At 41.1% G+C, this 15,693-nt stretch overlaps 1 protein-coding gene across 2 annotated transcripts in view; it reads right to left on the bottom strand.

Moving 5' to 3' along the window:
- Nucleotides 1-15,693, bottom strand: part of PRKD1 (protein kinase D1) — a 225,965-nt gene that overhangs the window by 28,202 nt on the left and 182,070 nt on the right. For both annotated transcript variants that reach the window (XM_074996914.1, XM_074996915.1), the window contains 2 exons: nt 5,245-5,455; nt 4,157-4,234 (listed from right to left, as the gene is read on the bottom strand). In XM_074996914.1, the coding sequence (XP_074853015.1) occupies nt 4,157-4,234; nt 5,245-5,455 (289 nt within the window). The remainder of the gene's footprint in view (nt 1-4,156; nt 4,235-5,244; nt 5,456-15,693) is intronic.

The raw sequence follows: 15,693 nt of genomic DNA, 5'->3' as shown, positions 1-15,693 counted from the left end.
CAGATGGGCAGAATGATACTTTTTATTTTATTTAGATTTCAAGTATTAGAAAAAAGACACCTATCCAAAGTTCTAGTTTAACAAATACAACTTCCTGTTGTAGTGGGGTCTTACATTCCTGCATCAGGGATGCAGCACACGTGTCCTGCTGGTTGTTGACTGGTGATGGAGAACTCCCTAGTAACGGGGGCAAAGAAACATTAAGCAGATACAATGGGAGAGTGCTGCAGCTGGCTGAGCCCCTGCTTTCAGAGAGCTGTACTTGGGAAGGGAGAACTGACTTCCTGTCAGCACTTTCTATACACTCTCTGCCTCCTTCACCAGCAGCAGCTTCAGACAAGTTTGGTTCACTTCATCATTTATGCAGAGCCAGCACCATGTGCCTGTCACCCGCTTTGGCACCAGACACACATGTAGGAGGGAAGTTTGTAAAAGCAGCATATTTTTCCAAAGGGACTGGGATGGAGAGCTGTCCGTGAGAGAAGCAGGTGGTTTCAGGCAGTGATTAAGCAGTGCGTGAAGAGAGGACCTAGGTCATTCATCCGAACTTTTGAAAAACAGCCCCATTCTCCCCGTCTGCTTGTGGCTCAACTCCTTCACGCCCACACTTCTAAGCACTGCCCTATGTATTCCTCCAGCTAAAGAGGAATGTGTCTCATGACCCCGCTCTGATCCCACGTAGCTCTATATTCATAGGCATTCCAACTGTGAAAATAGAAGTTGTGTTGGAAAAGCTGCATATAATATTTTTTTAAAACCAACTACAAGCTCCCTATAGAGAAAAAACAGTCACATCAACAATAACATGAACATATGAACAATTTAAAGGATATTTTTGGCCCTTGGATTTGAAACTTTTGCTGTGTTCTTCCTTACTTGGGCATCATCTCCAGTTACCCAAAACAAACAGATGCATATTACAGGAGTGGCTGTGGTGAATTCACATGTACATCTTGTCCAAGATTTTAAGAAGTGACTAGAGATTTTGGGTGCCTACTTTATAGCAGAATGATAACAGAAATTGTTGAGCACCGACCTTCTGAAAAAAACAATAATAATTTTTCTCAAGTTGGGCACCCAAAATCACTAGCCATTTTTAAAAACCTTCCCCACCATTTTCACTCCTTCCACCTAGCAATACACATTGAAAATTCTGATTTTTATAGTCAGTTTTCCTAGTTTAACCATACTTTTAAAATCCAACATATGTTTAAAAAGTCTTTATGTTACTTTCAATATCCATTGAATGAAGTGAGGAGGGCTTCAAATTAGGTTTGATGGGGACAGGGGAGCAAAGCCCACAGGTAAGTAGAGAAGATGGAGACCTGGGAGATGGGTCGGAAATGGGAGGGAGCATGGACTATAATTGCAGAGAAAAAGGAAGGTCAGGGAAAAACTGAGAGGCAAGATCAAATCAATATCTTAGACGTATACATAGAAATGCGGGAAGTATGGGTAATAAGCAGGAAGAACGGGAAGTGCTAATAAATAAATACAACTATGACATTGTTGGCATCACAGAAACAAGAAGACTTTTTATAAATACATTAAAAGCAAGAGGAAGACCAGGGATAGGGTAGGCCCATTGCTCAGTGAGGAGGGAGAAACAGTAACGGGAAACTTGGAAATGGCAGAGATGCTTCATGACTTCTTTGTTTCGGTCTTCACTGAGACGACTGGAGAAGGAATACCTAACATAATGAATGCTCATGGGAAAGGGGTAGGTTTAGAAGATAAAATAAAAAAAGAACAAGTTAAAATCACTTAGGAAAGTTAGATGTTTGCAAGTCACCAGGGCCTAATGAAATGCATCCTACAATACTCAAGGAGCTGATGGAGGAGGTATCTGAGCCATTAGCTATCATCTTTTGAAAATTATGGGACACAGGAGAGATTCCCGAAGACTGGAAAAAGGCAAATACAGTGCCCATCTATAAAAAGGGGAATAAGAACAATGCAGGAAACTACAGACTGGTCAGTTTAACTTCTGTGACAGGGAAGATAATGGAAAAGTAATTAAGGGAATCATCTGCAAACACTTGGAAGGTGGTAAGCTGATAGGGAACAGCAAGCATGGATTTGCAAAGAACAAATTATGTCAAACCAATCTGATAGCTTTCTTTGATAGGATAAGGAAGAAGTGGTGGATGTGCTATACCTAGATTTTAGTAAGGCATTCAATACAGTCTTGCATGATATTCTTATCAATAAACTAGGTAAATACAACTTAGATGGGGCTACTATAAGGTGGGTGCAAAACTGGCTGGATAACTGTACTCAGAGAGTAGTTATTAATCATTCTCAATCCTGCTGGAAAGGTATAGCAAGTGGGGTTCCGCAGGGGTCTGTGTGACTGGTTCTGTTCAATATCTTCATCAAGATTTAGATATTGGCATAGACAGTATGCTTACTAAGTTTGCAGATGATACCAAGCTAGGAGGGGTTGCAACTGCTTTGGAGGATGGGGTCAAAATTCAAAATGATCTGGACAAATTGGAGAAATGGTCTGAAGTAAACAGGATGAAGTTTAATAAAGACAAATGCAAAGTGCTACACTTAGGAAGGAACAATTAGTTTCACACATACAGAATGGGAAGCGACTGTCTAAGAAGGGATCTAAGAGTGATAGTGGACCATAAGTTAAATATGAATCAACAGTGTGATGCTGTTGCAAAAAAAGCAAACATGATTCTGGGATGCATTAACAGGTGTGTTGTGACCAAGACACGAGAAGTCATTCTTTCGCTCTACTCTGCACTGGTTAGGTCTCAGCTGGAGTATTGTGTCCAGTTCTGGGTGCCGCAGTTCAAGAAAGATGTGAAGAAATTGGAAAGGGTCCAGAAAAGAGCAACAAGAATGATCAGAGGTCGAGAGAACACGACCTACAAAGAAAGGCTGAAAGAACTGGGCTTGTTTAGTTTGGAAAAAAGAAGATTAAGAGGGGACATGATAGCAGTTTTCAAGTATCTAAAAGGATGTCATAAGGAGGAGGGAGAAAATTTGTTCTTCTTGGCCTCTGAGGATAGAACAAGAAGCAATGGACTTAAACTTCACCAAGGGAGGTTTAGTTTGGACATTAGGAAAAAGGTCCTAACTGTCAGGGTGGTCAAACACTGGAATAAATTGCCTAGGGAGGTTGTGGAATCTCCATCTCTGGAGATATTTAAGAACAGGTTAGGTAAATGTCTATCAGGATGGTCTAGATAGTACTTGGTCCTGGCATGAGGGTAGGGGGCTGGACTCAATGATCTCTCAAGGTCCCTTCCAGTCCTAGCATTCTATGATTCTATGATAAATACAGAATTAAGAAAAAATTGTTTAACAGACAAAATTGTTTAACAAAAATCTTGTGGTACTTAAGTTATGAAGAAAAATTTAAGCTGACAGCTGAAAATACTGCAACATGCATTTGGAAATGTAACATTTGACCACATTTTTTATTCTCTCATCTTACGGAAAATGACATTTTCAAAGTAATCAGCAGCTAATCTAAAACCACCCTCTTCTCCTCCAGTACCGTCTGTCAAGCCTACCCCTACATGCCTGCATTTGACACAAATCTGACACCACTTGCAAGGCAAAGTGGGCAGATTTTCAAGCCTTCATTTCTGGCAGGCAGCTGATGTAATGAGCATCATGCCAACAGGAAGGGGTAGAATTTGTTCCTGGAGGGCCTTCCCAGTTCTTTCAGGTATGCATTTCTGCTCAGGAAGTTCATCCTAAAATAAGCACATGTTCCTTCCCAGACTAAAATACAATTCTGTTTTTGTCTCCAATGGGTAAGTATCCTTTTCTGTTGCCCAAGGGCTTGGAAGTTTTTTTTGGCAGCAACTATCACCTCAAAAATGTATGTTGCTGACAGCCCACACGCAGCAAAATATTTTATGGCTGTAGTCTGCTGTCTGTTCTGCCAGTATAGTATAGTGGTGCCTATCCACAGGTGCTGAATAAGTTGGGGAACCCTTCTGATGAAGATGAAATATGAACCACCAGAAGGTTTCCCCCCAACACTTCCTCTTCAGTACATGAACAGAAATATCATAAAGCAAAGGCCATGCCTAGGCAATACAAAACAAATCTTTCTCCAAATTGTTTTACAAGACTTCCTTTACTGTTAGTTTAAACACAGACAGTAACCACCATTAAGACAACATACCTCCATTAATGGCCACTTCACCAAGGCAGTTATTTGGCACTTTAGGTGCACAGCGCTTGTGACAATTGAATCTGCAATCTAGTAAGAAAACAAGAGAAAGAATGTCTTATATTTCACTTTTTCACCGATAAAACGATAGTTCTACTCATAAAAGTTACCATCTCTTTCTTTTGATTAATGTGACTTTAACTTGAGGCGTCCAGAGAACATTATGCTGGCCATATGCCAGATGCCAATACAACTCACAGGAGACACACTCTAGAAGTTTTCATGGGAGGAAGGGTTAGTCATCTGGGTGGGGCTTGTTCAGAGTGGAGGTGAAGACCTAGCCTCATCCACATGAAGAACCGATGGCTTGGTTTAAAAGCCTTTATTCGTTCTTCTAAGGAGTGAACTGAAGCTCAAGTTTCAGCCTGATTAGTTGGTGCTGCAGAATGGAACACTATCTCTAATTCTGAAGACTAACATTAAGAGTAAGGGAAATCTATCTAGAGTTTTGGATAAGAATATGACTTGTCTTTAGAGTAGTACATAATTTTAGTATGGTATTTCCAAGACATATTCAAGTTTTTGGGTCAATATTTTTTTTCTTTGCTGTGGTAGTTTTAAACTTGACTCAATTTGTCTTCCCTATTTGCACATTTACGTATACAGAAGAACTTCAGCCCCCTAGTAGTCTTATAAAATCCACATCCTTTTATCACAATCAACATCCTTAACTTTGAGTGTTTGCAAGACTGAGGCCTTAAAGAAACTTTAGTAACAGCAACAGCTATCTGATCAATGAGGAATTATGATAATCACAACCAAAATACCAGTGTGACTATAACTCAGCATGGTAAATGTTTTGAACTGTAATTATTATTAGTAACATTCAGTTATTATGCACCTGAATGAGTTCTTCCACTTGATTCCTGTACATTGTTAAAAACACACAAATATTAAAACAATTCAATGAATCAAGAAAGGACTAATCAGACTGATGTTTTATACACATTGCAAATGACAGTACACCCAATTATAAATAAATTCAAATTGGAGCTTGAAAAGAAGAGCATTATCAAAATTTCATTAGTGACAAGACTTACCTTTGCACTGCAAGCCCTGTCTAAAAAGCCCTTTGAGAAGCTTCTTACAGTACTGGCAAACAGTTGGGCGTGTGTAGGAGTGGATAACAAAAGTGTGAGGCACTTTAACCTTGGAAAGTAAAATCTTGTCTAGTTGAATAGGTCGTCCAATGTACGACTGTGAATTTGACCTTTTCTCTCGCCCAGTGAATGGTTCAGATGGTGTCTTTTGCTGTAAATACACAGAAAAGAAACAATTAAGACACATCTAAGTTATTGGCTGATTTTTAAAGTATGTAAGGTTCAAGCACACTTCATACAAAAATTCAAGTCTTTAATCTTAAAATTATAAATGACTAAGTAAAATGACTAAGTAAAATACAAATATTACCCTAAAATTTGTACAGGTTGAACCTCTCTAATTCAGCACCCTTGGACCTGACTGGTGCCAAAAGAGAGAATTTGCCAGACCCTGGGAGATCAATATTGTCGAGCTGCATTACCAACACTTAAACTGCTTTCTGAGCTCTTATAAAACATTTAGGGGGTAATTAGACCTAAATAACATCACAGAACACAGAGCCAGGACAGGTGCCGATAAACAAATTTTATGGGACAACAGGAAACGTGGCCACACCCATGATAAGTGGACATCCAGCTAACTAAAATAAAGACAAATTATGGATGTTGCTGGCTCAGAGAATGCTGGATTAGAGAGGTTCAACCTGTACCTAAAGAAATCCATGGCTTTAGGAAAGCATCTGGGTTTAAGATGAACAATGTCAAATCTTAAATGCCAGCTATAATTTTACCGGAGTCTAAGAGGCTGTTCCTACAGAAAACACATAGGTACAAAAACGCAATGAATGCTATATGATAACCTGGAATTTTGAACGGAAAACATTCTAGTAGAGCTGAGTGATTTAAATTGTCAAACCACTATCACAGCAAATGAAAAAAAAATAGCGGTGGCTGAAGCCCTGAGTTCTCTAAAAATCACCTGTTCAGGGCTGCCTACCAGCATTAAAAGCTGGGTTGGGAGGCCTGGTGCACTTCAGACAGTGCTGAGGGATGACTGCCCCAGCTCCACTCCTTCTGCTCAAGGTCCTGCCCCTGGCAGGGGCCCAGAGCTGCACCCCTCTCCAACATTGGCCAGGGCCCGGCAAAGTCTGTTGCCAGCCGTGCCCTGGGGCTGCCTAGCAGAAATGTCACACAAGGAAATGAACAATTGACTAATCTTTCACCTGCTAGTAGTTGCTAGAATTCTCTAAGCAAAAGCTCACTATTGCCATGATTATTGCATTTACAAGGTTCAGATATAAATCTGGCCTGTAGCTGCAGAGCCAGACTGTGAGGGAGCACTGCCCTCCAGGGGCACAGCTGGCAGAGCAGCACCACCCCTGTCCCCTGACAGAAGTCACAGGCTGTGGCTGCCCAATGTTGCCCCAAACACCTCCAGGACCCAACATCACTGGACCAGCACTGCCCTCATCACCACAGGTGGCCCCTATGGTCCCATCCAGATCTCCCAGATCCCTGCCCTCCCTGAATCCTGTCCCCTGAGTCCCCCTGACCTCCCAGCATCCTGTGCTGACTCCTGCACCTCACTCCCTCCATCCCCTTTTCTCATTCCTGAATCGTTCAACCCTTCCCTGACCCTAGTACCCCTTTCATAGTCAGCCCCCTGTCCTGAAGGACCTGAGCAAAGCCAGGTAAGTCTTCTAGTAAATAAATAAAATATACAGTAAGCATGCTGCCTACCCATATCTGAGTGTATTTTCCATAAACTCTCTTTTCCAAAGCATGGAGCATATATTTCATGACAAGAGCTAGTTAAAATATGATCAAAATCCAGTTTTTCAGTTAAAAATGGCTGTTTTTCCAAATGTTCATGGAAAAGGTTTATAAATGGCTCCTCAAAAACACTTTGTCTCTTTAGCAGGAAAATGTAATGCAAAAAAAAAAATCAGTAGTATTTTCAATGTTCAACAATTTTTTAAAATCCTACAGCTGCTTTTGAACACCAATTTTAAAGAAAAAGCAAGAAAAATGCAGAAAATAAAAACAAAAACCCCAAGACTTTAATTTTTAAATTTTTATTTTAGAATTTTCCCTCAAAAACTAACTGTAATTTTTCATTTAGCTCTGTTTATCAATCCTCATATAATCAAACTAAATAATCCATGAGGGACTAAGAATGGCAGCCATAGAAAGACCTGAACAAAAAGATGTGGCCTCTATTCTGCTCTAAAAGTGTTTAGATGTTTATATGGTAGGATCACATTTTACAGACCCACCTTGACCATTTCGTACTTAAACGTCTCCCTATGACATGACAGACAGCAGAAGCAGAGCAGTTAAAACAGTGCAGTAGAACTGGGGGTCTAACTAATTATGGGTAGATCATTTAAACACAGCAGATAGTAACAAGCACTTTTATGGTACCTAGAAGTGAATAGCAGGAAAAGTAGAGTACAGACGACAGATGCAATGCTGTAGCAAGCTGCCTTACTTAAATGACAGGCATACATTGCACCGGCTGAAGCTCACACCCAGCCACACGTTACCTAGAGAAAACACATATGACGAAGTGGGTCTTTGCCCATAAAAGCCTATGCTCAAAAATATCTGTTAGTCTATAAGATGCCACAAGACTTCTTGTGTTTTTGCAGATACAGACTAATACGGCTACCGCTCCGATACTTGTGACCTAAAGAGGTGGTGGAACCTCCATCGCAGGTGATTTTTAAGGCCTGACTTGACAAATCCTGATTTAGGTGATTTAGTTGGGGTTGATCCTGCCTTAAGAGGGGGGGCTGGACGTGATGACCACCTGAGGTCTCTTCCAGCCTTAGGATTCTGTGCTTATATGCCTTAGATTGGTATTCAAGGTTACCTTTAGATTTAGCTTGTAATAATTCTCTATCCTCAAAGTAAAAGCAATATAGGCTGCTATAGCAAGATCTGTATCCAAGAGGACTACATGCAACCTCCTGGCCAACAAAAGGTGAAAGTACTCTTTTTTGGACCTTGTTGTTTGAGTTTGCGGGAGCACAGAGGAATCTGCTGCAGCTTGAGCCAGAAAGCTCCAAAAGACAAGGTGGTGGGGGGTGGGACAGCTGATCAGGTGCCAATGTTTTCCCTACTGTGGGTCTTCAATACAGATCCCCTCACCAAGAAGCATCACATCCCTCCCAAAGTTAGCTGGCTTCCATGCTGTGAGCAGCATGCATTGCTTTGGAACAGTCATGGTTGAGAAATCTGCTTTTTTCTCAAGGCATATATGGTTTAGATCTGCTGACTGCTAGATCCATCTCTGTATCAGGCCACGATCCTCACATTCGTTGGAATCCTCAGCTGTACCTTTTTTGTGAACTCTGGCCAGCTCAGGGAAATGTATACCATATATGCAAAGTTGCCCCTCCTTCCTAATTTATGACTTAGTTACACATGACCATCACGTGTGCTCCAATCCATGGAGTATAGCAGAAAGAAGCATTAAATCCTTCTAGTAGAGACAGAAATCAAGTTTTATCCTATGGAACTTTTACAGTACTGTTACCAATAAACTATTTGCTATTAAACCTGTCTTTCCTGATCTTTAGGAATGCATGCAAGGAAGCTGCTCTATATAGATTTAAAAAGAAAAAAAAAAGAGGTCACAGTTCAGAGTTACTATTGCCTGAAAAAATAAACAAACGCATGACTCCCCTAACACTTCCGAGAAGTTTCACATTACAGAAAACATACAAGCTGTAACTTTAGAGACTAGAAAACAGAATTGTGAGGCTCGCAGCCCAAGTGCCAGCTCCAGCAAAGGACCCTAGATCTCAACAGAACACTGACAAATTCATAGTGGGAATCACCCTAGATCACCTATGTGTTATTATTGTTAAAACAAGTACTAGAATGATAAGAATGTGTTTAATGTTTAGACTTTATGAAGCACTTCCAAACTGCTGCACAAATTAATCTTGCTTATAGTATTTGTACCCCAAGTTAGAAGGTACTATTGAAGTGTTTGTTTTATAATTATAAATCAACAGACAGGCATTAACAAATGTTAAATACTAGTCTCCAACAGGAGGTGTTATATGCTGCCCAACAAAGAAGTCCCTCAATAGTGCCCTGCGCAGATACATAAATGTGGATTGGCATCTGATCTGCATCCCTTAGGATCAACCTGTGATCCACTGGCTTTCATCTGTATCTGTCCACATCTTCAAGCTGTCTCCCATAGACTAGTGATGAGAGGGACTGAGGGCGTGGGGTCTTGCAGGGAAGACACAGTGTGAGGGTGAGGAGAAGGGGAAAGGGAGAGCTCAGGGGTGGGAGCTCAAGGAAAAGGGATGTTGTGGAGGAGAACTTGATGGTGGGGGCGGAGGGGACACACATCACATGCTGCTCTGGTAACTTGCAAGCAATGCCACAAGCGCATTGCACATCCCAACCTCTCTCCAGATATCACTGGTGAGTAGAGCCCAAGGGAGCGTATCTGATCCACTATCCACAGAAATGGTCTGTGGATATTCACGATATGAAGCAGATATCTACAAGGCTGTCCTGGTCAACAGACTTTGCTGATTGTTCCCCATCCACACAGAAGAGACATGTAAATGAAGTCCTGACATTAGCTGAACTGGCTGATCAGGCAATAGGATAAAAGAAGGAGAAGAAACTGTCTCCCTCTGCTGCTTAGACACTCAAGGGGAAGGTTTCCAGACATAAGCAAAAGACTCCCAGCATCAGCCCTAAGGGACATATAGGGAGGAGGTGGCCCAACTGTGACTCCTCAGCCACATGACCCTTTTACAGTTAAAATGGGTCCCGGAGCTCAAGTTCCTTCCCCCATTCTCCACCTACCAAATTGGGGGTGTTGCGGGGTAGTGATGGTTGGGACCTCTGCCTTGCAGCATGGTGATGGATAAGGATTTCTGCCCAGCTGGGAGGGGAGTCTTGGGGCTTCAGTCCTGCAGGGTGGATCTGCTAGGGTGCAGGGCTTCAGTAGGAGCAGGGCAGAAGTCCCAAACTCCCGCAGACACGTCCTGACTCTTCAGCTTCTAAAGACTGTGATATGCACCTCAGAAGGTCAGAAAGTTTGGCCATCCCCAGTACAGAGCTTGCTTATTAAGGAAAGCTTTTATTACCTTTTGAAACTTCAGTCTAACTCATTTTTGTGCATACAACTTTCTCCTTATCTTTCCCCAGTTAATAACTTTTTAGATAGTTTATTATAAAATTGTCAAGAAGTGTTGTCTTTGGTATGAAATCTAAGGTGCAATGGATGATGTGATTTTTGTTATGAGACACCATCTATCGCAAAGGCAAGCTTATCTAGTGACAAGACAGACTGGAATACCTAAGGAGACCATCTGTGATTCCATGGTTAGGTTGTTATAGTGCTTGAGGAATTAATATTTGGCACTCGCTTGGTGAAATTCAAGCACAGATCTTCCAGCCAATTTGGGGTTTGTGTCCTGAGGCTGGCACTCACGCTCTTCAACCACTGTAGGACAGCTTGACAAGAACTTTGAAAACCAGCTGGATAAAATTCAAATACCTCTGTTTTTTACAAGATTTGGCATTTCCAGTGCAAAGTAAACAACCTTTATTCTGTGAGATACTTCAGCAAAAACTCACAGCTTTTAAAACAAAAGCGACTTTCAAAAAAATTATACATTTAAGAAGGTGGTTTTTGTCAAACTGTCTCTTAGGCTGTACTTCCAAAAGGATATTTGGTAATGTGTGGACTTTATATGAATCTCCCTATGCTTGAAATAAAATGAAAAAAAAAACCATTTCTTCAGCCAACACATAGATTCATTCTCCAAGGAATTTTGTAGGTTTCTCCTGAAGTTCCTGTGTTTAATGAGTCTGTAAAAAGCACAGAGCTAGGCAAGAGCTTAAAGCAGGACTACAAATTACACAGGATTCTATCAACTCAAGTGAAGTCATGATGAATGATCGCTTTTTTACAAGCTCAGTTATGAAATGCAGGCCCTCCTGCTCCACAGGCACTTGAGCCCTTTGGTAGGAGAGTGCTTCAGGTTCTGCAGCACATGCAAATATAGGAGCAATGTGTGTGCACACATGGAATTGCAGAGAGCCTGGCTCCACATGAGTTCTCCACGTGGCAGCATCCAGGAGAAATGGGCAAGTCAAGGAAGGGCTAGAGATTTTGCTGCTTCATGTTGCAGCTCTGTGTCCTAAAAGGATACATTTTTCCCAAGCCTATTCCCAGGCCCAGATACTGAGTGCTGAATTTGCCCTTTTACACAATCACTATATGTGCCATACTGTGTTTTAGTCTGAGCACTTTCTATTTTTGAAGAAAACAATTTTTGAAAGGGTTACCTTATTTCTCATCTATCATCTGCGGAGCATTTTTCACAATGCCTTACTGTCTGACTTGGTCTTGAAAAGTGGACATTTTTTTGGATCCCTTCACATCCAGTGACATGGCTGGGTTCTTATTGCTTATTATTATTATTTCAATTGCAAAGGACAGATGGAAAGGTTTAAGAGCGATGGAAAGGGAACCATAACATTCAGAAACATTCAGTTTGCTTTTATTACATTATTGGCACAAACTGGAGTTCCAATTTACAAGCCTTGTCACTAGAATTACATATCGAATGCCTTATTTTTTTCTTTTGAATTTGCCTACCAGGTGCTTATCCTATTGTTCTCTAGCTTTGGTAGGCCTCTCTGGAGTCCTCATAACACTGTCTAGTCTTGACTAAGTTAAATAAACTTTGCATCATTTGTAAATTTTGCCACCTCAATCTTCATCTCCCTCTTTCACAACATTAATACATATAATAAACAACTCAGATGCCAGAAAGATCCTTGAGACCCCCAACTTTAAACAGCTAGATATACCATTTATTTCTTATTCTGGTTTTCTCTACAAGAAACTTTAGAATTTCTAATCTAACATGTCATTTTATAAAATCACAAAGAAGATACTTTTGCCCTTTGATTCAGTTATTTTAACAGTTTTTTGTGAGAGATGACTGCAAAGACATTTTGAAAGTCTAAATATGTTACATCTCGGGGTTTTTTTAATCCAATTTTTTTAAACATGCTTAAGGAGTTCTAACAAATTGTGTTGGCAGAGTATTCTTTTAATGGGAGCTATACTGATTCATATGAAAATGGGTGAATCTCCAAGATTAGTCCATAAATTTTGGTGGGACTAACTTACAGAATTTTAGTGAAAATTAAGAGAGTAAGAAATTCTACACACAAGGGACATCCATTACATTTTTTAAAAACAAAAAATAGAGTCTAATAGATCTTTCAAAAAATTAAAAGCCATCAATTTTTTCCTCCATTTTTTGGTCAAATTTCTTTCAGCTTTGATGACGTAGGGAAGCAGCTTTCCTTAATAATATTGCTTTTGCTGTCTAAGGCGCTAGAAGCTGAGGGTGACCCAGCACTTCGTGGGGAGCTGATCACTCTGAGGAAAGGCTGGCAGGTGAGAGGAAGGATCAAGGTCACTTTGGGGTTTCTGAAGAGGGCCCTGGAGATCTTTTGGAGGTGAAAAGGGTTCCTTTAGGGGTGATGTGGCCACCTGTGGTGCTGCAGAAATAGTCAGTCTCTTTCTTCCTATTAGCGATTTTTAAACTTTTTAGCTGCATCTTAAGAAAAGACTGTTTCTACAGCTTGAGCTGACTGCTTTTGTCTGACAAATACTCAAGTCTCCTAAAGGAAAGGAAGGGTAAGTATTTTTGATAGAGCTGTAACATCTGATACCTTCTAGAAATCCTTGCCAAAGCTAGAATCCTATCCAATGGGCACCTATTTCTTTAGCTGTTATGTTTCGTGTTTGGTTTAGTAGTGATATAAATTATTTTTTTCCTGGTAGTCAGCCAGATTACTGACTCAGCAAGTCTGGAAGCTTCCCAGGAAACAATTGCTTAAATATATTACATTATGGAAACTAGAACAGCCAGCACTTTTCCAAACACAAAACAGTCCAGTTTAACAATTTCTGAGCAAGGTATGATCTTTTTAACAGGTCAAAATATTATATTTCAAGTGTCTTTTGTAAACACAAAGAAGCATGTGCACTTATTTAACTATATGGATATTAACCCAAGCTAGTGAAATTGATCCAACAAATACACTTGAAAAATAATGAGCTAGATTATTTAAAACCAACCAAACAATGCAACACAGCTTGTTTATACTTTTGAAAATTCAAAGCCCTAATGGGTGCGTCTACACTAGAAACTAACTTTGAGTTGACTTTGAAGTTAGGCACTTCTTTGAAGTAGCCAGCAGAGAGTCTACACACATTTTCCCTTACTTTGAAGTTAACTTACTCCATTCCTGGGAAGAGAAGGGAACCCAAATCTGAAGTCCTTACTCCATTCCCAGAAATGGAGTAGTGCCCTACTTCAAAGTTTAACTTCCAAGTCGGGTGTGTAGATGCTCAACTTCAAAGTTGCTTACTTCAAAGCTGTACTTTGAAGAAAGCAACTTCATAGTTATTTTGTACTGTAGACACAAGCAACGTTGCGAGAGGTATTGCTACCCCCTTTATGTCCTGAATTTAAAGAGTAATGTGTCTAAATCACCTGCTTCTACCTTCTACCCCTGGCATTCTTTTTCCTCTCTTTCCTTTCTACACGATCCTTGTGTCACGTAGAAAAGCAGTGCTCAGCAGGGCGATATGCTTTTACTAAGTTGCTTCCAGTCTGGGCAATCTGTGGGCTTCACTAAATCAACTGAAATGAATCCATTAGTTTATAACAGACAGAGGTGACACAGCTGCTACACTGCCAAGTGCGCAGGAAGGAGGCAGTGGGGCCTGTGACTCAAGGGAGGAAGAGCCACAAGAGGAGAGAGAAGGTACTACCCCCAAGATTCCGCTATTGCCTGCTCAGTTCCCTTAGATCTTACCCTGTCCCCAAACTTGTGACTTCAACATCAACCCAGCACAGTGGACTTGATGTTTTCCCATGGGACTGACTCCATGATGCTTGACAGCATGGGACTTTAGGAAGGGATAGAGAAGACAACTTTGAAGCAGAATAAGCTGACTCAGTAGGTGGAAAACAAGCCTCTTGGGACCAAATGCAGAAATGGCACCCTGAAGCCAACAGATCAGATGAACCTCAAATTTACAAAAAAGCCAATAGCTGCTTGAGTAATTATGTCTATATCTAGATATGTTCCTAAGAACATTCCCTGGGATTCTTGATAAATGCCACAAGAGTTGAGAAGCTTATGTTAAAAGAAAAATTGGTTGATTTCAGTGTCTGTTTGTGCCATGTTAATAACAAATTGAGCAAAAAAGACAAAATTCTCCTCTTAGTTACACTTATACAAGTACACTGAAGTTCACAGTTTCAGCAGAAATAATGTAATACCACACATCTACACTCTTCCTACAATAAACTTTTCATTACTCTCCACAGGGACTCCACTGCTTTGGGGGGGCCCCTGCTTTTGCAGGACAAAACTTAAGCACGTGTGTGAAATATACAATATATACATGAAATTACGCCTGTGAACTGTATCGATGCTGTGTGTCGGCAAAAGGCATCCAGTAAGACCAGAGATCTAAGGAGAATCAATTCATTACTTGTATTTTTATATGACTTTCCACATTGAATATTTTAAAAAAAATTGCAGTGTGTTGGTTTGCTAATTTGTGCAGAAAAGAAAAAGTTAAAAGTAATTAAATCACCCACGTGACATTTCATTTCCAGTGTTCAGGAATACCGGCTGCAATATCTATTTCCTCCATATACAGAAGAACAAACTAGATAGAGATGTAAAATCCCATGTAATGAGTTAACCAGTTAAATGCTAGCTTTAACCAATTAACCATTAAACAGGTATGGGGTGGGGGAGATAGGAAGGCTGCTCCAGCCCAGGCGGGCTGGAATGGCCTCCCCTCCCCCATTGCAGACAGGACTGCTCTGGCTGGGCTGGGGCACCCCCACCTATGGCACACTGGGGACTGGGACTGGGACTGCTCCAGCCTGCCTGGAGTATCTCTGCCCACAGTACTAACGTAGACGGGAGGTATTCCAGCACAGCCAGAGCTGAGCCCCATCCGCAGATGCCTGGAGCAGCCCTGGTCCCTGGGACACTGGAGACATGGGTGTTCCAGCCAGGCCTGAAGAGCCCCTGTCCATAGCAGAGGGGCTGTTGCATACAGGGGTTACTCTGGCCACGCTGGAATGCCTCCCCACCTGCAGCAGCCCCCCTAGGGCTGGATTAGCACCCCCTAGTGGTTAACCAGTTAATTGTTAACATCCCTAATACTAGCCCTATTATATAATAAGTGCTTGACAGAAACTTGACGTTAAGTGACGTTATACAAAGAGTTGGCATGCAGTCACTGTTGGTTTTCTTTAGTTGACATACCTCACCTGAAGGGCTGTGATTAATCGGAACTCAAGAAAAGCAAACTTCAGTGAAATATACTGAAGTACTGTGCAGTCACCTGCC

This window comes from Carettochelys insculpta, chromosome 6 (genome assembly GCF_033958435.1).
Source record: "Carettochelys insculpta isolate YL-2023 chromosome 6, ASM3395843v1, whole genome shotgun sequence".
In the NCBI taxonomy this organism is placed as follows: domain Eukaryota; kingdom Metazoa; phylum Chordata; order Testudines; family Carettochelyidae; genus Carettochelys; species Carettochelys insculpta.
This window is presented reverse-complemented; position numbering and strand designations above follow the sequence as displayed.